At 44.2% G+C, this 22,779-nt stretch overlaps 1 protein-coding gene, 1 long non-coding RNA gene and 1 other non-coding gene across 3 annotated transcripts; 2 read left to right on the forward strand and 1 right to left on the reverse strand.

Annotated features, from left to right (window-relative positions):
* Positions 1-1,939: 1,939 nt before the first annotated feature.
* Positions 1,940-5,335, forward strand: LOC115907407. The gene is made up of 3 exons (XR_004061041.1): positions 1,940-2,283; positions 3,209-3,269; positions 4,235-5,335. It is a non-coding gene; the product is annotated as an uncharacterized LOC115907407 (long non-coding RNA).
* Positions 2,919-3,050, forward strand: LOC115907670. The gene has a single exon (XR_004061058.1).
* An 856-nt stretch (positions 5,336-6,191) lies between the features above and the next one.
* FSD2 (fibronectin type III and SPRY domain containing 2) lies at positions 6,192-19,277 on the reverse strand. The gene is made up of 12 exons (XM_030955438.1): positions 18,510-19,277; positions 18,335-18,430; positions 17,029-17,262; positions 15,780-15,802; positions 14,712-14,833; positions 13,518-13,673; positions 12,559-12,693; positions 11,668-11,821; positions 11,147-11,280; positions 9,443-9,575; positions 7,326-7,502; positions 6,192-6,591 (listed from the first exon to the last, which is right to left on the reverse strand). Exons 1-12 carry the CDS (start codon positions 19,275-19,277, stop codon positions 6,339-6,341), a joined length of 2,385 nt encoding a protein of 794 aa, XP_030811298.1. The 3' UTR covers positions 6,192-6,338.
* Between the last annotated feature and the right edge of the window lie 3,502 nt (positions 19,278-22,779).

Consider the following 22,779-nt stretch of genomic DNA (forward strand, 5'->3'; position numbering starts at 1 on the left):
TGGGGTTAGTGAGGGAGAGAGACTGCAATTGCTGGCATACAGACAGCTGTCAGGAACTGTGAGAGCAGAGTGAAGCACTTCTCACCTGACAACCAAGCCCTAAAAGTGAGCAGCCTCTCCCAGCCCCTCAAAATGCACGCTGGCAGACTCAGTGCTGATGTGCTGTCCCTTGTTATGACAGATCTCCGATAAGGCAAGGTCAGAAAACACAAAGTTTTAGCTGCTCTATCATGCCAGGAACAAAAAAGAGCCAAAACACCAACCTACCATCCAACCAAAACCCACACAGAAACCCCAACAACAACAACAACAACAAACAACCCAAAGCCTTGTTTTTAAATAAGCTGTTCAAAATAAACAAGTGTTCTTTGAAACCTCAGCAGAGTACATACGTAACAATGTTTGTTAAGTAAATATCAGTGACATGTTTAAGTCTGGCTCAGTAGATATTAGCAAAGTGATATTTGTGTTGCTTCTGTTGTAACAAGAGTCAATCGTGTTTGTAGAAGGTGGTCTGAAAAAAGGGACTTTGGATTTGGGGTTTTATTTCTTCCATCTGCCTACCAGTAGCCCCATTTTGGGACTTAAAAGTCCTTCCCAATGCATTGAATTTGGTGAAGTTATATTTTGTTCCATTAGCTTAACTCTGTTCATAATCTGCCTCATGAGTGTTACTTCTTACCCATGGATCCACTTAGATTATTTTGTCTTTCTGAAGAAAATCTGTCCTAAGCCTGGTTGCAAATATATGGTCACATTATTACAGTTTGTGCCTGAAATGCCACAGTTCTGTGGCTGAGTTAAGTTCAGACCTACTTCCACCTCTTCTGATCAGATGCACCCTGAGCTTGGATTTTCTTCTTGTGCTGCAAGCAGAGAGAGCAAAGCAAGAGAACAGGTTGTAACAATGATGATGCTGAATTTTAAATTCTCCAGCAGAAACAAAGGTATTTTTTTCTGTTGGGCAGGCTATGAGGAAGTCAGACTGATTCTTAATGTCCTTTCCTGTATGTCACTATAAGGCATCTCTTTAGGCATGCTCAGAAATTTTCAGCTTAATAAATCCTCACTGTAAACGACATGCTTCCTTGTATGGGAGGCAAAATGTTTCCTTCATCGAGCATTTTATTACACAGACCATGAAATATATCTGACTGTCACTGCACAGGCACAATTCATAGTTCTATTACAGCAGCCTGGCTGCAGCTTTCACCTCAGCACAGGGGCACAAGGCATCACCTAATGATTCACTTTCCTGTATCAAAAAGGGAATGTAAAGGGATTTTGTTTAGAGATTGACAGAAAACTTGAGTGTTCAAATGGCTGCAAAATACCTCCAAGGCAAGGGAGTTCACATGCTACTTTGGGCCCAGCCCAGCCTGGATGAGGGCGCCGTGCAGGTGATTTGGGAGCTGTGGAACACCCACCTCAGGGGTGAGAAACAGCAGCTTTGTCCGGCCCCAATCCTGCTGGAGACCCAGGAGCTGCTGAGAGCTGGTGGTTCTCCCTCAGCCTGGCCAGGGCTGTGCGAGCAGCCGGTGTTATTCTCGTGCTTCACTCTGCAGGATCAAGCACATGTAATGGGAAGGAATGGAGGTGGACAAGCACAGCAGGTGCTGCACGGGATGGTGGCAGCTGGAGGCAACAATTCAGCTGTGTGTGGATGGAGCCATCACTGGGGAAGCCGCTCCATGGCCCAGCCGATGGCAGGCAGGGCTCAAGTGGGTGCCGAGCGTGGTGAGCTCGGCTCTGTCCGTAATGTCTCGGGAAAAGGCTGCGGGAACAGAGCTCCCACTCCAGAGGGGAACCTCGAGCGGTCTCTCTCCTTCCGAGGCGCTGTCCCGGTACAGGTAGGGAAGGGAAGGAGGAGAGGCAGGAAGGAAGTGAGGAAGGCAGGTAGGCAGCGCCCGCCCTCTTCCCGCCCTCTGGCCGAGCCGCGCCCGCCGCGGGAAATGGCGGCGCCACGAGGGGAGCTCATGGCGGCGGGGGCCCGGCCCCTCTCCGCTGGCGGCGGGCTGAGGTGCCTGGGGGCGGCCGGCCGGCAGCGGGAGAGCGGCGGAGCTCGGGCACGGCCTCCCGCGCTCGCTTGCACACGGAAAGGCCCCGTGGCCCTGCGGCCGGAACGGCTCCCGGGCCGTGGCGCCGAGGCCCGGGCTGCCCGCGGCTCGGCCCGTGAGCGCCGTGTCCCTTGCGGGAGCTGCCGCCGTGATGCGCGTCCCGCCGGGAGCCCCGGGCCACGGCCGGCGCGGGGCCCGTGAAGAGGCGCTCCCGCCTGGGGCCCAGGTAAGCGCTGCCCGCCGGGCCCGCTGCCGCCCGGGAGGGGCTAGTGGTGGTGGTGGTGGTGGTGGTGGTTTAGTGAGGTAGCCCGGGACCCACTAGTGCAGCCTTCCTTCCTTTAAGCCATAGCTTGGTGTCTGGATTTTATCTAGCTTTTATTTAGCTCCAGCTGTGGGACGAGCACCCTTTTGGCAGAGGGCGCAGCCCCTTAACAGCCATTTTGTGAAGCAGTTTGTCTCAGCATCGCTTCCATCAGAGCAGGTAAAGCTTGAAAAATAAGCCTGTTTGGAAAAAAAGGTTTAAGGTGGGTAAGCTGAGTCCCAGTATATATTGGCAACTGAGCACACCACCATAAACATGAGAAAATTCAGTGAAAGGCAGTGTTGTGTTTTGGACTGCAGTAGAGTCTGAACAGGAAGCAAAAGCCTCACCTTTGAGGTCCCTGGTTGCTTTGCTGTGTGCTGCTAATGAGTGATATTGGTTACTGTTGGGAAGCAGAGGTGGGCAGTAAAAAGATTCAACCGAGTTTGAATACTGGAATAGGGAGTTGCCTTCCTGGCTGAGTGGTTAGGCCCTGCTGTCTGCTTTAGGAGGGTTCAGTCTGTTCTGAGACTTTTCAGGAGTTTCTTGTGGAGATTCATCTGGAGGACTAAGAAAGTGGGGCCAGTGGCACTATATTGACTTCACTGATACTATCCTCCTAAATTAAATGGTGGGAGAACAAGGCCTGTCTGTGAGATAAAAGTCAGGACCTACTTGATCTACCTACAATGTTTTAATGGCAGTGAGAGAGAGCAGGTTAAAAGTCATGTGTTTCTGTAGTAAAAGATTGGATGTGTTTGTTTTAAATCTACATTAAATGTATTCCAGCTATTGTGTTGTCTTTTGTATTTGTGCTTTTGACATGTGTCACCTGTTTAATTGCTCACAGGCCCTTTGTTCCCGGCTCCAGCACTGGGTGAGGAGGGACACTGGACATGCCTTGGATTACGGTAACCGGTTTGAAAACTCTTTTCAGCCTCAGAAACCTGTGTGAGACCAGTGTGGCCTTCTGAAAGGGCTTCACGTGATGCCCTCCAGTGGCAACAACGTGAATTTGAAATCACAGGGAATTGGGGAAAGGGATCCTTCTGGCCTGAAAGGGTTTGGGCAGCCCTGGCAAAGTCCCCAGTTAGCTGCTGGGGGAGGATGGTTGGGGGTGTCCTGTCCTTTGGCAGTTCCTGATGCTGCAAGTCCTGCAGGGATGCATGGATCACTGCTGCACATGAGGACTGCCTGTGGGCTTCAGCTGGCCAAAACCAGAGCTTCAGGCATGAGCTTCTGTCCTTTGCAGAGGATGTATTTTACTGTGTGCCCATAAATGCCCATAAGGAAAAGGAACAAGGAGTAAAAAGACCCAACAGATACCAGGAAAAATGCAGCCTGCAGAACATAATGTTAGAGACAAAGACAACTCATTTTTAACTGACTGTTGCCCTACCACATGATGTAGTTCAGCCAGATGTTCCTGTGTACAGGCCAGAGATAAGAACTGGTTTTGCCTTATCTGAGATACCTTTCAGTGCAGAGAAATAGATCTCAGATCAATACAGTTGTCCAAGGTGAGTGCTATACTCAGAGTTCCAATAAACTGAATATACCTGGTTAATAAACTGAATACAGAGACATGCAGGTGTAAACTTAGAGCTTAGTAGACCTTTGTAGTGGAAGTGGTGGCCTCCCTGTAAAGGATTTATATAGAGATTGTTCAGAGCAACAGCTGGTTCTAAGAAACACACATTGTCAGGTTTCCTTTGCTGTATAAATATTCAAGTGATGGGGTTTGGATTCCGAAGGGAGGAAAAGCTTGGGCTAGTGCCAACAGGTGAAGCTTTTATTAAAGAGAAACATACAAACTCATTTCCCTTACTGTTTTTAACCTAGAAGCCAATTATTGCATACTTTTTCTTTCTTTCAGATAGTTCTGTCACTGCCTTAGCAGTCCTGTGCCATGCCTGGTGACGACCATGGGGCCATTCTCCTGAGCAGAGAGAGACATTCTCCTGTACTCAGCCACTGGCAGCATAATAACGGAGCTGTTTGGTACCTGTGGAGTCCCACTGCAGGGGTGTCTGAACACCTTGAATTTGGCTCAGAAAACCTACCCTTGCACAGTCCAGTGAGAGGGTTGTGAAGTCCTGGGGACCTGCCAGTTCAGTTCACCAACTGGAAAGTATTTGCCAGGTTACAGCTGTGGTTTAAACACTTGAGGTGAAAGCTGGTGGTTGGGAGTGGAATCATAGGTTCACCAGCAGCCTTTGTGCATTAGAGGCTCTATTAGGAAGTTCATATGTCCTGATACCTCTGCTCTGATACCTGTGTGTTATGCTCTTTCAGGTATCTAAGATTGTGGCTCCCAGTTTTTGACTGATAGGGGTGAAACATGTCCCAGTGGGTAGAAGTTGGCCCCAGAGTAAAGGAGTACATTTTTAAGCAAAGAATGATGCTATCTCACCGCTTCCATCCCCTGCACAGGAGCTGTACCATATAGCTGCTGTTCCCTGGGATGGCCATGCCAGCATCAGCAGGGCACGCATGGCCGCAAGCTGCTCTGCTCACTGGCAGACCAAGCAACTGAAAGTCTCTGGCCTGCTTACAGCAGGTCTGACAAAGTGACCATAACAACCTTTTCTGCCCTGAAAATACCTTTATTGCTGGTAGGTTAAGAAATGATGCTGTGCTGGTATAGCTCAGTGTTTGTAAACCCATCTTCTGAGGCTTTTGAAACAGATATCCAAGAGCAGCTGGTACTAATCACTGCTGTAGTGACATACTCAGCTCCTGTTTTTGTGGTTTCTAAAGGCCTGTTTTGGTAAGACCTTTTTTAAGCTATTGGAGAAAGAACAGACAAGCTTTTGATACATAGTTCTGTGTAAAATCTCTTTAGTTTTGCCAACGGCATTTATTTGTAGAGACCCTGCATATTGTAGAGGCCACTGCTTGTTCCTGGTGATTCCCTAGAATGGAAACTTGAACCAATAATTTTTGTAATGAATGTGCAATAAATCTGTGGAAAAGCTTCTCTGTTAATGACTCTTGATTGATTTCAGGTAGTTTTGACATACATGGCTGAGCCTTTTCAGAGCTGGCCAAGCCTGCTTGACAGGCAGGGCCTGTCTTGATTGGTGTCTGGAAATGAAACCCAAACAACGATGTCTCAACTGCATGCTAGGCCAGAGTCCTTCCAGCCTCACTGGACACCCACAGCTTCTAGGGCACAGCATGGGGTGGAATTCTTCCATGCTGAGGGGGAGAACAGATCTGTGAGTGTGGAGGGAGGGTACGCCCAAGTGGAGGTGAGCGTAGCTAAAAAGAAGCAGCTAAAAAGAAGCAGGTAAAAATGTTGCTGTAGGTTTTCTATAAGGACAATGAAGCAATGCAAAAAGCCTATCTTTTTTTTCCCTGGGTGAGTGAATGAGAAGCATTCTGTAAAAATTTGGCTTAAATTTGAGACTGGAGTGCAGGTTTGGGTGTTCCACAAAGCCTCACTGGGTATGTAGGCACTAACAGTTCACACACAGGGGAGGCGTATTTGATTATCTTGTCACAGATTTCATGTAGCAACAACACTTGATTGGGAGATCAGCTTCATGGCTGGGGTGTTTTCAGCTCCAGCAGCTGTACAGTGATTATGCCTTTTGCTATTTTTGTTTTTCTTTGAGTTTTTAGCTCTTGAGTACACTCAGGAGTAGAATTAATGATTGCTTTTGAATTGGGGAGTTCCCTAGGCTTCAGGTGGGTGTGGGGGGAGCTGTGATCCAGCTGCCACTGCTGTGTGGTGACAGCATCACCTGGGATGCTGATGGCTCTTGGTTGACCACAGTGGCTTCTTGATAAGATTCTTCCCAAGAGGATGTAAACTCCTAAGGGCTCAGGCTTGGCAGCTGGTTTGGGTCAGGGTTTCTTTGCTCGTACTAGGGGGAAACAGTTGGCTCATAGGGAGTGTGATGGTGCAGTTAATGCTGAAAGAGGGCATTGCTCAGGGCAGGTTACACAGGGGTGTGGCAGCTGCAGAACACAGGTTATGGCAGGGCAGTCCATGGGGGTGTTGTAATTCCAGTATGTATCCTTAAGATACCAGGTGTTTCCAGTGCAAAGCAGGGGTGGACATAATGCTGGAAGTGTGAGTTGAATGTGTGAAGGTGCTGGGCAATATCTGCATTGAAAAATGACAGTCTGCAGTTCACATAGTCCAGCAGAATGCCAATCCTTCTGGGGGGAACAGTAATTCTGATGTCAGGTGTCATCCCACTGTGCAGGAATTCATACTTGTGCCTGCAGGCGAGAAAAACAAAAGAGCTGAAGGCACCCTGGCTGCTCTCAAAGGGAAGTCTTTGTGCACACAGGTGCCCAGGTTGCTCATGAGAGTCAAAGGCAGTGGTGTTAATGTAGGTGTTAATGTACCATGTCCAGGGGAGAGCCAGCAGTGCAGCTGAGGCAAGAGGGAGCTGGCATTTCTGTAGGCAGGTGTGACATACTAACATAGGTAGGACAGAGATCAAAAACAGTTGGGTTTAGCTAGATACGTAGTTTCTGGATTACATAGATCTATTACTGTCTTCTCACTGAGGTTTTGGTAATGTTTACAGCTAAATTCTGCAACTGTGATTTTATTCAGATTTGTTCCTGCAAATTCTTGTTTCAATGTGACGTCTCATTTCAATGAGACAATGTACCACAGAGATCCTTCAGCTTGATTCAGTAGCACCCTCTTAGAGTCAATGGAAATGGGTGCTTTGAAGATGCAAATCTACCAAAACACAAGTTCTGAAGCAAGGAAGTGGGGCAAAATAACCCATGCCAAATGCTTCTGAAACACCCTAAAAAAGCAGGAGGATTTGCTTAAGCAGTATCCTCCTAACACCAGTTTACAGGGACAGCGGTGGAATGTCAGAGGCCCCAGTGCCTGGTCTGAGCTGATACAAAATCTCTGGCTTCTCTGCTGCCCTGCCTGCAGGTGTGAGAGTTGTTCCTGTCAGAGACCTGCAGCCTCTTCACTTGACCCTTACCTGGAGGGTGTGATGATGTGCCTCATGCACCAGGATGAGTTGTTTGCCCCCAGGTGACCATGTCTCGGAGTGTTCTCAAAAGCCACACCAATTCTGTACTCTGTATCTTCCTCAGCTTCCACCTCCCAGTAATGCTTTCCTGGAAATGGGATCAGACTGCCCAGGATTGCAATACATCTGTGGGAGACAGACAGGAATATGTGTTTTGGCAGGGCCTTTCTATAATTCTCTTTACAGTGTTTAGATATGTTCAGGTATGTGTATACCTGGACTTTACATAGAAATAAACAAAAGCCACTTCTGCTGTCACCTTAGCAGTGCAGTGTGGATTTTTGATTCCAGTGAAATCCCCACACTGAGGAGCTGACACCCAGCCTGCAAGTTTCTTTGTGACACCTGCCCTGTTCTTACTTGTGGGTAGCTTTGTAGAAATGAGTGCCCTAGGCACTTCCAGGAAGATGGAGAACAGCATCCCATAGTGCCTGAGTTTTCTGGGAAAGTTAATGCTTGTTAGAAAAGAGAGTGCTCTAGTGAACTCCAGCATAGCAGAGGAAAAAAGTACAGATTTTGCATTTTCTTTCCCAACAGCGCAGGGTTTTGAACGTCACTCACCACTGGAACTGAGCACTGTATCAGCATGAAGTTCCTGGGGCATCTGGGGAGGAGGGAACCTGACTACACTGCTTCCCTCTGTGTTTGGAGAGATTAGGAAGAATTGAACACAGTAGGAGAACTTGTAATATGCTGGGTACCTGGGCCATGAAATGTATGATAGGAACCATGCAGAAAATAACTCTTTTGAAAGTTGTGTAGTAGAGGCAAAGATAATGTACTACAGAGAGACCCTTCAGCTTGATTTACTGGCACAGTCTTGAAATCAAAGGAACTGGGTGCTTTGAAGATGCAAGTCTGCAAAAACACAGGTTTAAAGCAAGAAAATTGGGCAAAATAACCACTCCAAATGCTTCTGAAACACTCTTAGGAGAGCAACATGAGTCCTGTAAGCTTACACCTCAGCTTTTTCTTAGGAAAAGTACATGGTGTATTAGCTTCATTGTCAAGGGGGACAGCAGGTTTCAAACACACACAACTTTTATGTTTCTATGGTAGTGTGTAAAGCTGTAAGATACAAAGGAAAAGGATGTTGCTGGCAGACACTGAGGTCTTCTAGGCAATGCTGAGAAGGAGCTGCACTCATCATTTGGAGGCTGCATTGCTACAGCCTGAGAAGGAAAAAGAATGTTGCAAAATGTATGGGTAAACACCTGTGAACCATAGTAATGAGAGCTGCAAAGCCACCAAGGCAAACCCACAAACTTCAGAAACAAGAGTTTGCCATGTAATTTCCTTGGGAGCTTTTTTTTTTTTTTTTTTTTTTCTTTTTTTTTTTTTTTTTTTTTTTTTTTTTTTTTTTTTTTCTTTTTCAGTATCTTGGTTTGAAGGAGATTTGTAAAAGTTCATAGTGGTACCAAAACCTCAGCCTTTGAATGAGATGAGTGCCAGCTCTGGCTGTTTATGTGAAACATAAAAGCATCCCATAGAAGTGGGATGAAATCCCATTAAAGATTACCATGATGGCTTTAATGAAAAGGCTCACCAGTCTCCCATCTCTTTTCTACCAAGCCCTCTAGTAGCACTGTATTTCCATGGAGGGAATAAACTGTAGACTTGTATTATCCTACAATGCCTGTCCTAGTTATGTGGTGTTTCTGTGGTTTTGACTGGAAATATGCATTTTGGCAAGCTTAGTCTCTCATTCAATGGCAAAGGGCCTAATTCTTTTTGAAAGTAATACCTGTTGGTCCAAATAGTATCAGTTATATCTTTCAGCAAGAGGTAAGTTTTCAGATCTCTCCCCTTTCCTTAGCATTTGTTATGGCACCTAAATCCCTGTTCAAATTTAGCTCAGTGTGCCAGACATGTAAGTAGGCTTGTACATAATTGTGGCTGCTGTATCTGTAATCCTATTTAAGAACTTGCATTAATTTCCAAGTTCCAAAGAGCAGCTGGAGAGAGAGATTTCAACTCAAAAAATTAATCAGAGCTGCTGAAAGCCCCATTAGACATTTCCTGGCATCTGTTAAAAAAACAAAAGAAACTGAAATGCCCCTGTATACCTTGTAAAGCTGTTATCATAGACAGGCAGATCACACTCTGGGTTTTCCAGTTCATCACATGAAATGGTAAATCCATCATCTAGAATTGCCAGTAAAGGATGGGCTGTGTCCTCATTAAGGTAGAAGCAGGTGCCTGCAAGAGAAAATGCCTAAGGATAACTCCAGTATCTCCTTATAACATTAGAATTGCAGGTGTGTGATGAAATGTTATTTGGGTCCACAAAAAGATTCACCAATGCTCTATAAAGAATCTGCGGCTGGCAGAGGACAAGATCATATTTTTAAAATTTTTCTAATAAATGTTTGTTTCACAGCTTAACACTGTTTGGTTTCAGCCTGGTGAAAAGCAGGGGACTTAGCCTGGTTTTGAACCCTACCAGGGCTCAAAGCTGGAAGCAGCTTGTGCAGGAAGTAAGCTATTCAGAGATGAGGACTTCTCCCTGCAATGGACTGTTGGCTTCAAGTAATCTATTTTTAATCTCTGAAATGAGAAAGGGGGCTTAAAGGGCTCTCCATGGCCTCACCCATCCCCATAAATGCTGGGCAGTTTGAAGAGAAAGGATCCCTCATGCTTCAGCACCTCCCTTGGTAGACCAGTCCTCAGAGAGGTAAGTCCAGCCCAGGATAAAAGTGCTTCTGCCTTTCTTCCTGCAGAGACTTCACAGAGCAGCTCTGACACACTGGGGCCTGAGGAGCAGCCACCACTGGCACAGCTGCTGTTTGTAGTTGGTGCTTGTTTATCCACCCCAGAAAGGATCAAAGGCCATTCACAGTGTTGGAGGTGGGTTCTTGCAGCCGACAGATCAATTTGCATCAGCTGTTTGCATAATGTAGACTCTGAGAAGATTAATCTTCTCATGGTAATCCCAAATGAAATCATTATAATCAAACTGCAAGTTACTTCATTGCAAATACAATACAAACAATGACAGGGCAATTACAGGCATGTGCTGCTGAAAACAAACACATGCTGTGCAAACAGAATGGGCAATTTCAAGTATTGAGTTTGATTTAAGCAGTTGGAATACACACAAACAATGGTAACACAATGACAGTTTTCCTCTCCAGGGACTTAAGGATGAGCATTTCTTTTCTGTGGTGTCACTGCTGTGTGGCAGACAGGTTTTTTACTAAAACATAACTTTGTGTGGTCATCTTGCTGAATAAATATAATTTTCAAATGTCTCACAGAAGATGAGGGCAGAAGAGACACAACAGATAAGGTGTGAGTGGCATGGGAGATTTGAGATGAGCAGTGAAGTTGCAGCAGTGATGAAGGTGAGCACTGATGTCTGCTAAATGGCTCTAGAAAGTGCTGTCTCAGCCATAATTCCCAGCAGCAGCTGCATTACATGGTAATCTCTGAAGTAAAATCACACGATAACTTTCCTCACTGGTGTGTCAGTACTTTGCAGGCTGGCAATACGTGGGTGTTGAGTTGACACTGTCTTTTAAAATGTTTAGAAATTAGTAACTTTCAGGTACCAAATGCACCAGACAGCAATAATATAAATTACAGAGCTAAAGCAATGCGCTTATTGTTACAAGAAGTTGCTTTTTTCATTCCTAAAAGGTTACCAGGTGTGTAATTAGATGTAAGAGATTAGGACCTGGTCCAGAGGCCATTGAAACCAGCAGGAATCTCTCTGCTAAGACAATAGATGCTCCAATAAGCTGCTGGAGTTGTTCCAAGCTGTACAGTACCTGTGGTGTGTATCAGGACAGGTTCACTTCTTTCACTGGAGCCACCCAGGTTTTGGGCTCTGACACAGATGTGATACTTTTGTGTTGGCTGGAGGTGAATTAGGACTTCACAGTTAGGGATCCCAACAATAGATCTACAGAAAACAAGTCCATGGAAAGTGACAGGGTAGAAAACAAAGGTAGGCCTTTGAAGTTATTTTTCTGAACAAGGAAGACATTACACTTCAACATGTCTTGTAACCAATCAAGAACATTTTATCTTGTACAATTGTCAGTAGCAGGGCAAGAGACAGTCTGTCACAGACCGAAGATTTTTACATCTGCTTCTGCCCTTTTCCCATACCCATAATTCTCATGTAGTAATTTCTGATTAACATTTTACAACTAGTTTTACTAAGAAAATTATTTGTAAATGTAAATTCACCAGAAGATCATGGGTCCTTTCTTAGTCCTATCTGATGCCACACAATTGAAATGGTTTCATCTCTACAGGCCATGGGCTCAATAGAAGAGTAACTCACTCAGTAATAATATCCTCATTTTCTTCATCTGTCAGCTTGGACAATTCAACTGTGTAGGAATCAACAGGGTTAATGTCTCTGGATTCCCAGCACACCAGTGCTGCATTTTCACAGCTTTGGATCTTTTTATTCTTTATGATAGGTGGTGAAGGAGCTAAAAAGTAGGAAAAAGAACAGTTCTGAGCTGTTGCTTGAAGATGATTGCAAGCAACATGCTTTGAGAACAAATAGAAAAAATGTTGTTTACTAATACTGGGTAGGTAAAGAAACCTGTTTCCCCAATGGACAATAAACAGCAGGTAGAGTGATTAACAGTACTATTTAAGGACTTCATTTAGACTATAAAGGTCCCAGGAGAATTAAACAGAGAAGTAACATAAAGACTGATTACACAACTGTTTTCTAACATTAGTTTTATCTTTGTCATAAAGGTGTATCTTTTCTCTGCTCTGAGATGTCAAAGACATCTGGAACAAGCATTTGAAGGTCTCACACTGACTTGCTCAACCTGATGTCAGGATTTCACCCAATGTCCTAGACTGAACTGCAGTTAAAAAGAACAGCATAACAGGTGAATCCACAAAATACCTATAGGTATAAAAGGAGAGCTGGGATTCATCTGGCAGAACCAGGAAACTTGAACCTTATTCACAGCTGGTCTACATGCTTGCATTTAAATAAGTTATTTTGTCTCTCTGCTTCTGTTTCTGCCACTCTAAAACAGAGACAGTTGGCATGAGAGGCTCTCCAAATAAAAGTAGGGAATTCCCATGCAGTCAGTAGGCTTACATCAGAAGAAAGTGCCCAGAAAGCATTACTTGCATAAAATTCAGAGATTATTTTGAATTTCACTATGAAAGTTACAAAGTTGTATGAACAAAATATTTTTACCTGTTACATAAACTGCTCTTTCACTTGGTGGACTGATACCAGAGGCATTTAAAGCACTGACCCAAAATTCATACTGTGTATTTGGCAACAGATCAGTAATGGTGCAGTATGTTTCTTTGACTTTTAGTGTATGCTCTGAAATGACAACAACAAAGCATTTACAGTGCCTTTACACACTTGCCCACTCTTCCCCAGAGCTGCATCACACAGTGGAGTTGGGGTGCACTGTTTTGGGTGCTGAGTTCAGGAGAGCTCCTTGTGCTCCACACCCTTTGATCAGCTGTCAGGCAGTTTCACAGTGCCTTCCTCTAAAGCTGCATAAATCAGATGGGACAAGAACTGAAGTTATTTTACTGCTCATTTCTCATTCTTCATCTTATAAAATTCGGATAGTTTCTGCTTTTCTTTCTCAACTGGCCACTGGGACTCTACTGGCTTCCACTTTTGAAGGTTCTGCAAGAACAGTATTAGCAAAGGCAGTTTTGTCACAAGGCTGAGACATTTTGGTTCTGTGTTTTTTTGTGTGCCTGTGCATCTTAGGGAGTTACAGATTATTATTAGCACTAAGATAAGCTGTAAAATCATCTGGGGATTTCAGTTGGAGTGCTGATGATATGATGATTTGCTCTTTAAAAATACTGTGATTTAAAAATACATGATATAGCACATGTTCTAATGCAGTGCCCACCCTCCAGAAATCCTCATGACTCCATTCACTGTTCCCTTCCCATTCCTGCTATCCCTGCTGCTGTCACATCCTCTCTTTGCCCCTGTGATGGGTCCTGCCGCAGCTGGCAGCATGGCAGACCTGACAGGGGAAGAGGGACAAAGCAGATGGTGGTGGCAGATATGACAGTTTTGGTGGCAGACAGAGTGCACAAGGCATGCAGAGGCACTTTGGCATCAGCTGGTTTTGCCAGTGGAGGGCTGAGGTGTCCCTTGGACCCCAGCCTCCTTACCTGCTTGCCCATCACTGTGCCTCTCATTGCTCACGGGCTGGTAGCACAGCTGGTAGCACTCCACAGTGTCATCTGAGAAGAGGCCCCAGCAAACTCTCAGTGAAGTGCCAGTTGCTGCATTGGGAGCCTGGGGATTGATCACAGGGGCACAAGGAGCTGCAGAGGAAAAAAACAGGTCAGTTTTTGAATGTATAATCATGGTTTGTTGTATCTCTCCTCTCACAAAGGTGTTTGCACAAAGCCTTGGCACTGAATAGGGTCATGTTCCTCCATTCCTCCCACATGGAGAAAAATCAGGAGCTGACTCTGCAACTGCAGATAGTAATCAGGTCACTGGTGTGTGAGAACTAGTCTTGCTTCAAAACGAAGTCAAACCAATGAAACAAGTAAACCTCAGCCTCCCCTGCTCTGAGGGTTGCTCCAGTGAGCCCAACATCTGCCATGCCAGGACTCCTGCCAGCCACCCAGGGATCAGGGAAAAGCTGTACAATAGGGGGAATCAGCACAGCCAAACAAGCACCAAATGCTGTTTTGTGTTAACAGTATTGGGTTTTAAAAAAGAATAACGTTCTTTCTGACCATTTGTGATGCACCAGAAAATATTTAAATTTTTAGGCATTTTTTAGTTATTCAAAATTTATGTTATGCTGTTTCCTGTGGATGATGGGGGAGGAAATGCTTGCTAAATAGCAGAGGAATAAGTCACTGAAATCTGTTTTATCAAGAGAAGCTGGGTAAGTTATTTAAAGCTGTCTGGGGTTCCTCTCTATTTTGTTCAAGCAACTACAAGGTAAGAGAAGTTATCACTGACTAAGCGTGTTTGACCCCTCAACAGAAGGGGGTAGTCTTCATGAATCTTCTAGGAAATCATCCAGCAAAAGCAAGGAAGTCCCAATTTAGCAGTAATTCTGGTAATTTTATATTGAAAACAAATGGAAAAAAATCCAAAAATATCTTCCAGTGTCTCTGTATATATAGGCAAATTAAAAAAAAAAAACCAAACAAACCCCCCCCCGAAAAAAACAACAAAACAAACAAAAAAACCCCAAAAACAAACAAAAAAAACCTAGAAGGAAAACTAGGGACAGTAGTTAATTCTGCCTTTGCAGATCTCCTTTAAAAGAAGTAATGTTTAATACGTATCCTTACTTAAATGTAAATAGGTGTGAAATAATGATCAGTTAGGATGAGTACCTGGAATAGCATTAATGGAGTTCATTAGTTGTTCAACTTCAGAGACATCTATGACCCGCTCTTCAAAGTCTGGCAGTGTTGAAAGCTCTAAATTCACTTCTTGCTTTAAGAATTCTTGCAGTCTGTAATTGTAGGGGGAAAAATAGAATGTCTAATTGGAAGTGCCATAGTGTTGGAGGTATCTGTCTATGATGCCTATTTTTAAGAGAATAGCAGACTCCAAATTAACATCTATTTCCTTAAAACACCGTTTTCACAGCTGTACAAGCTCAGCCTCCTCTGCCTATGGCTTGGAGATAGGTGGCCATCAGTGCCCCAAGATGCCAAAGAGAGCTGGCTGCTGGGGCTGAGGGCCACCCTGGCGTGCCCTGCTCCTGCAGCGAGCAGGGCAGTGGGGTGTGCCCAGCACCTCCCTAGGGAAGCACCCTATTGGCTCCATAACTTCCATTATTTTGAATTCACACTATTACCCTAATTCATGACCTCATGGCTCTAGGTGTTGTAAATTTGAAAGAAAGGGGTATCTTTTCTCTGTGCTTTCATGAATAGTGACAGTCAATTAAGAGGGTGGGTTTTTTTGCCTATGATTTAGTGTGCCCTAAGACTTCTTCCAATTGCTCCAATATTTTTCAGTATCTATTCTGAGCTCCCACAGCTTGACTTTCTACCCCACTATATTAATGCATAAATAAGCCCGTTACAGTATATTTAGGGAGCTCAATTTTAGTCTCATTTGGATCCAGAGTGGTTATTTCAAGAGCTTTAGCAATCCTGTTTCTCAGTGAAATTACTTCCTTATGACTAAGCTGAAAACACTAATTTATTCAGGCTCTAACTCTCCTTTCAGATTTCTTGAAATTGGATCCAAACAAGTTTTGAGTGTTAAGTTTCTTAGAGCAACTTTTTCTGATGCACTTTTAAAAACAAAAACACTAAATATTTCAATAGCTCTAGTGGTTTAGACAACATTTGTGTGCCTGAACAAAGTCCAGAACACACAAGCATCTCCAATAACCCATCCAATTAGCAGGAAGAAATGTGACACAAAATCCCAGACTGCGATACTACCTGTCAACCATGGTTACTGCTGCCTGTTGGAAAAAAAGGAAAGAGTGTTAGAGGTAGAAAAGTCCAGAGTCAGACTACATCATGCTGTTGACCTATCTTACACAAATTGCTCCAGATGCAATACTTGGACTGAAGTAATTTGCTCTCATCCAACTCTGAGAACAAACCAGCCCTTTCTACTGAAGTGGACAGATCTTGGCTGAATTTACAGAAAGATGATGAGCAATATCAGGTGGTCATCAGTGTCTGCCCATTGAGACTTTAGACCAATTCCTCCCTTGGTTGTCCAAAGTGCCAACAGATCCCTCACAAAGAAAAACAAAAATCAGCTGGGCAAAAGAATTCATGAAATGATCTGTGCTGGAGGGAGTCTGAGCAGTGCATGTAACTGGAAGACAGATGTACAGGAGAAACCTAAGCCCCTGAGAGCTCAAGACCAACATTCACTTTTTGATGAATAACGGTTCTTAGGGGCAATGTAAACTGTTTACAAGCAGGAGAAAATAAGTTTATTCCAGAGATGCAGAGGAATGGGAGAAGTCAGCTCATGAGAAGAACTCAGCAGGCTGGAGTCATAGCAAACTGACCCACAGAAATACACTGGTGTTATGAGATTTGTTTGTTGTCCAGTTCAGAAGTTACTGTCACTGTGCTACAGAAATGCTCCCACCCACCTTAGTCACAGGACAGCTCAGGTGAGAGCAATCACATCATCTGTGAAAATTCTGATTTTTTTCTCCAATTATTTTTCTACCTGCCAAAGAAAAATATCTTCTTGACACCACCTCAAGAGTAGGATTTCATCCATCACTTTGCAGGAGCTTTTGATATATTTCAGCTGAACTTTCCTCCAAAATGAGCGAGAAAAGGAAACATCTTCCTAAGTGATTACATCAGCCTGCCTGCTGTGAGCCCAGAATAGAGCAAGAGAGCTGAGCCTGCACAAGGCAAGGAACACTAAGTGCTTCCAGAGTTTCCCCAGATAAGCATTTCAGCAAGATATCTTCTCTCTGAACCCCAGTGTGACTCACAAATGAATGAGCATCCAAATTACAAACTTCTGCTTCTGCATTTTGCCCCCATTATGTTGCCCTACTAAGTCAATGCCACCATGCCAAGCATGAGGAGCAGTGACAGCACCATGGACTGAGCATCCCAAATTCTCCTTAGCAATAAGGCTGCTTGGCACTTCTCAGACAGGGACTACTTGCAAGCAGCAAAAAGCACTTCAACAGTTAAAACTCTTTACCTTCATAAATTCAGCTTTGTCATTTTCCAGGAAAAGCTCCTGGGTTTCATCCGTCAGCTCCTTGCATGTGTCAAGATGTTTCCCACAACTGACCAGCTGCTCATACAGAGCTTCCAGCTTCTGCCTCTTCTCTTCTCCCAGTGCTTCCAGCTGCTCTTCATACTTCTGAGCAAGCACTTGCACTGCATCGTTGTAATGCACCTCAAAGTTCTGCTCCTGCCTCCCAAAATTTTCCTGCAAGATATTTGAGGGTTTGTACCTTGGCATCAAGCCTGATCCACAGGTCATGTGGAGGAAAACCTTACTCTGGTCTGCCTAAATTTCTCCTTACCATAGAGGTAATATGTCATGATTTAATTCACAAAACTAGGACACGGTACCAGTACACAGAAGCTGTAATTTCACTTATGTGTATTTTTAGGGGTTTACTCTGATCATTCACCCCCCACCAAAGCACAAAAGTGTTGGATTTTGTTCCAGACATAAGAGCAACAGAAATTACAGCAGGAACAATGATGTAAAGCAACCTAAACGCAGGGAGCACAGCTAGGATATATCCTAGCCATAATCTTAGAAGCATTTCCACCAATACAGTGAAGCACATCCTTCCATGAGAGAAACCATAGCAACTCAGTGGGATCCATGGATTTGTGCTGAGGGACCTGGGTAGCTAATGCTGCTATCCTCACTCACAGCTGGAGAAAGCATTAGGAAGAAAAATTTAAGGAGCAGGCAAGTCAAGGAGCAGTCCCAGCAACTGCTCACTGTTCAGGCACTGATGTCCTCCTGTGCCACATGCAGCAGAGAAAAGCCTGCAGTGCCTTGAGTTATTGCTTCAGTTTGAACTTGTTGCCAGCTGACCTCCTTCCCCTGGGGCCAAGTTGACAGCAGCCGAGTGGGAGCACAACTCTTGAAAGCATCAGCTTGAAGCAGCTGGTCCAAGGATTTGCCTGGATCTGACACTTCTGTGAATGAAGCTGAGGGAACACAAAGACTGCACTCTGGATGGACTAGTAGATCACAGCTCTTTGGCCATTTAAAGCCAAGATGACCTGACTGGGGGTGACTTTATTTCTGGATGCAAACTTCTGTGCAAATTATAAATGTGGTTTTACTAGCCCACTTAAAAAAATCTTTAGGATGAGTCTTCCTGAGTGCTTCAGTCTAGACAAACCCCAAGATAACTCTGTGCTCTGTTACTGTAAGTACTCATCTCATTAACAACCAAACACTATGAATGTCAGTATGACTGTCAAAACTGTTTAACCCCACTACCATAAAGTTAGCCCAAGAGAAAATGCCTTACCTCTACAGTGATGAAGATTTCCTCCAAATGGCTGGCAACATTTTCCATCTGAGCAATCTGTTCTTCCAACTTGCACATGTTTTTATGGATCTCCTCCTACAAAACACCCCGTGTCATTCTTACTGTGTCTGAAGACTGTTTTAGAGGCACCACAGTACACCTGTGTTACTCTCACCTTTTCACTTTCCACAGCACTGGGGAGCTGAGCAACCTCGTGATCCTTGTGTTCTCCAAATAGTTTGTCAAAAGCTCGGATTGGTATCTTGCAGGTGGAACAAAAAACATCTGCTGCTTCTTCCTCTTCCTCTTCCTCCTCTTCCTCCTCCTCACTGACAGCCTGACTGTTCCACTCGTCTGACACGCCGCCACTGCTTAGCCCCCCTCTGGACCATATGCTGCTCTCAGCCTCATCATCTGCTCTGGCTTTGCTCTGATTTTCACCTTGAGAAGCCTCATCAGGAAGTCCTTGTTGCTTTGTGCTTTGACTTGGATCTTTCACTGAAGAGCTGCTTTTTGATATGTTATATATGGAGCCTTGTAATCCTGCTTTTTCTGTGCGAGCTGGTGGCCATCTGCTCTCCACCTTCTCCAGATGTCCTCCAAGAAGCTCGAGCTCTTTTTCTCTATCCTCATCAAGTCCATACATCTTAGCCAACTCTGCAACCTCCTTTTCCAAGTCATAGCCAACTTCTTGTGGGTGCTGAACTTTTTCACTACTCAGTGCAGATTCCCTTCTTGTATCCCCCAGAGATCTGTCTCCTCGACCAGAGGGCTCTTCAGGAAAGATATCAAACCTCTCCTTTGATCCATAAAGATCCATGTGATAAAAGATCAGACCTTCAGTCTCAGTGTCACTAGGCTCTGGGACTGGTGGGGAAGTTGAATGATGTTGTGACTGGCCGCTGGTCTCATAGTTTCTCATGCTGCCAGGTCTGGATGACATTGGTATCCTCAGGGAGGCTTTTGAGATGATGAGACTCAAGCTTGTAAAAGATAAGAAAGATCTTTAGCTACATACTTAGATATCAGGATTGAGTTTTTCTTGCTTAAAAGTATATGGATAGAATATATCCATTCAGGTTTGGCTGAGGACTGCTCAGTCCTGGAGGTAGGCATGGGAAAGACCAAAGTCTGTAGCTTCACTCCCTAAGTGAAGCTGCTGAAGGGAAGCCACAGGAAGCTTGTTTTCTTCTCACGTCAGTGCAAAGCACAGCAGAGAGCTGTCTCTGGTGTGCATCCTCTTTTCTGAGTTTTTTACCTCATCTGTGACCCTGATGCCTGATTTCCCACTGTAGAGCAGTCCTGTCGTCAGATAAACACTGTGACTGTGCTTCAGGCACAGTTAGTGCTGCTCTGTGCAATTGGAAATGGCCTGGTTTGAAGCCTGCTCACTCTTCAGCTGCTGTCAAGCGTGTTTTCTGAACTGTCAGTCAGGCATAATGTAGAATGTCCTCTGTTGTGACCACTGATGCCACAGAACACACTAGTAGAGTGCCCTGGAAAGTCCTGTTCTGTATTTTTAAGTTGCCATTCTTAATACTGAAACTTGAGTCAAGGTCTTGGGTCCTTTCTAAAAAAATATCACAGAGAAAACATACTGCCCTTTGGGGCTTCTCATGTGCTGTGGAAAATATACATTTTAACATATAAAGCATCCAGTAACTAGGGAGCAAGGCAGGCCATTGACCTCTGGACTGAGAGATGCCTGCTCTGAACCAAACCTTGCACATTTTGTCTGTTCTGTACAAGGAGGGAGGTGTGAAAAGAGCATGTGCAGGTGACATGCAAAGCTACATGATAAAGCAGATGCATGTGGGATAACATTAAAAGTGCAAAGGCAATTTTAATGCTGATTCCCAAGCCCACTCTTTCCAATCAGCCTTTATTAACAGCAGTGATAATGCCAGTACAGAGTCAGAGCTCTCTCTGAGCTGAAACGTCCCCACAGCCCTTCACTGCTCACCAACATGAATGGAATCACAGCTACAAAACTACTCAGATCAATTTTATCAGCAGTTTAGTACCACAAGCAAAAGACTCCATGGAAAGATTTCAGCTGAATATCAAATAATCTGTAGTTACATCCTGTCCTAGGTAAGTGAAGCATATGAAAGCTTTAAAATCACTTTCTCACAGAAGAAAAAAAGCCAAAAGATCAGTCAGACATCAGTGTTATCAGACCTTCTGCATAAGCTTTCCCATAAATTTGCTTTCAAACTACTATTTATGGTCCTTTTGGTTTTGTGTAGTTGCTATTACCTCAAATTTATTTAATCAATATTTTACTAATTTTCCTGAGAATTGCTTAGCTAACAGAGTCAACACAATCAGTGACTTAGTAGAAAGCAACTTCCCAAACCAGTGAAAAATACTGAGGCATTTTGCACTCTGGTTTTATATTCCTGGCTGAGTCCAGCCCTACAAATCTGTAAGAAAACCCACACAGAAGTTCATAGTTTGTCTTCTGGCACTGCAGACATGGGTGTGGATTCTACAGTTAGCAATATCCTACTATGGACAAGAAGCTAGGCAGAAATACTATTTATGCTGAAGGCAATAAAATAAATCATGCAAATTCTAACATTTTAAACAGAGAAAAGGTCTTAACACATACCAGAAAATGTTGTCTGGCTCCCGCAAAGACTTTTTTCCCCATAATTAAAACAATAAGGCTTGCATTAGAAGCTACTACTAATTAGAAAAGTGAATTAACATTTATTTTTCCTACCAAAATGAAATGAAATAAATTAAAATTAGCATAATTAAGCTTGTCTGCAATCCTGCTGCCTAAATAAGATTTTCAGATGATTGCTCAGTATTTGCTTGCTTTGCAGGCACAGATAAAATTACATGAAGCACGTTTAGATCCGTGACCGCCAGTTATCATAAATACATAACCAAAAATGTTACTACCTAAAAACTTGCCTTCTATCTTAAGACGTCATAAATTCTTCTGATAGCTCAGATGGCATCAAAGTTAACTTCTATTCCCCCTAGTAAAAATTAATTCACACGAAAGCAATTCCTTGCCACTTTCCTCTAACTGCAGCTGGGAGACTTATTGCAGTAACCTTACCCTGCCTCTTTGCTCAGATAGGGGCATGCCAGCAATGAGCAATGGCACAAATATAGATGTGCCCCAGCTGTCCTTCAGCAGTGTGCTGCTTGAGTGTCACCAGGATGAATGTCACACACTGAGAACAGGCTCTGAAGTACTGAGAGCAGCTACAGAGAGCCCTCACTAAAGCCAGAGTACCCTCTCACTTTTGGAGGTGGGATTAATAAACACTGCAGAGTGCATTCATTGCCTCTGGGTGTGATTTCCAAGGCTGGGGTGTTAGGCAGAGTGTCCTGTGTGGGACACACAAAATGTGCAAACAACTCACATGGCTGGACATGTGTTTACAGAGTTGCACAACTTAATGGAAGTGCCTGTTCTGTTCTTTGCAAACACTTACTGGTAAAGTGCTCTCTCAAATTAGCAGGAGCTTTTCTATGGGGCTGAGTTGGAATCATGATCATACATTAGAAAAAAAAGAAGAAAATTTAGAGTTTAGGAAAAAAACCCCATACCATTAGTTATGCTTATTATACATATCCATACATCCTGTGTGTGTATGCCAGACCTCTGGAAAGCTAATTATTGTGAACAATGGCCCCACTAGGGAGGTTTTCACAGGAACATACCCCTGCAGTCTGTGCTCAGTAGGGGTCCACCTGATAAAAAACAGGCTGTGTATTACCACTGATTATTGTGACTGCTGTAGCACTGGAGCTTTGTGAATCTGCTCAAACCCACAGCTGCCCAGCACACACAGGCTGCTGCTTGTGAATGTGCTACCAAGCCAGCCCTGCTGGCAGTGGATTTTAAGCACGTTTGAGAATGCTGAATTACACATGGCTTGAGCTCAGGGGACACCACAAGGGACAATGTCTATTAGATCTTGACACAGCTCTGCTTTTTCCTCCTTTTCCAATTATCTTGGTGTCATTTCCTCACTTTTCTAGCAGTGCAGTTGTTTGCTGTTTGGTGAGGAATCACAAGTTAATTGCCCATGTAGGCACGATCTCATTACTGCTAACAGTGCTTCTATCATCTGTGAGATTAGAGCAGAAGTGCTCTCACACAAGTGACGCAGCCCTTGCTGAAATGTTAACATTTATGCTGTCTGACAGATTTGATTAATTTTTCAACCGAGAGCTTATTTTTGCTTTGTGTTAAGCTACGCTATCTTATAGGCCTTAATTTCTCAAAAAGTTAGCAGTACTTTGCTTCCAAAGACTGGAATATAACATTTGGTGGATAGTAAATTACATTCTGCCTTGGACACAGGGCCTGAATAAGAGGGCAGTGACACTGCTCTTGTTCCATCACCCCGCTGCTCTTTGCTCCCTTGGTGCCTGTGAGGCAGCGCTTGGGTGGCATTTATACAAAGCACGGTGAC

The sequence above is a fragment of the Camarhynchus parvulus genome, chromosome 10, assembly GCF_901933205.1.
Source record: "Camarhynchus parvulus chromosome 10, STF_HiC, whole genome shotgun sequence".
NCBI classification, from domain to species: Eukaryota; Metazoa; Chordata; class Aves; order Passeriformes; family Thraupidae; genus Camarhynchus; species Camarhynchus parvulus.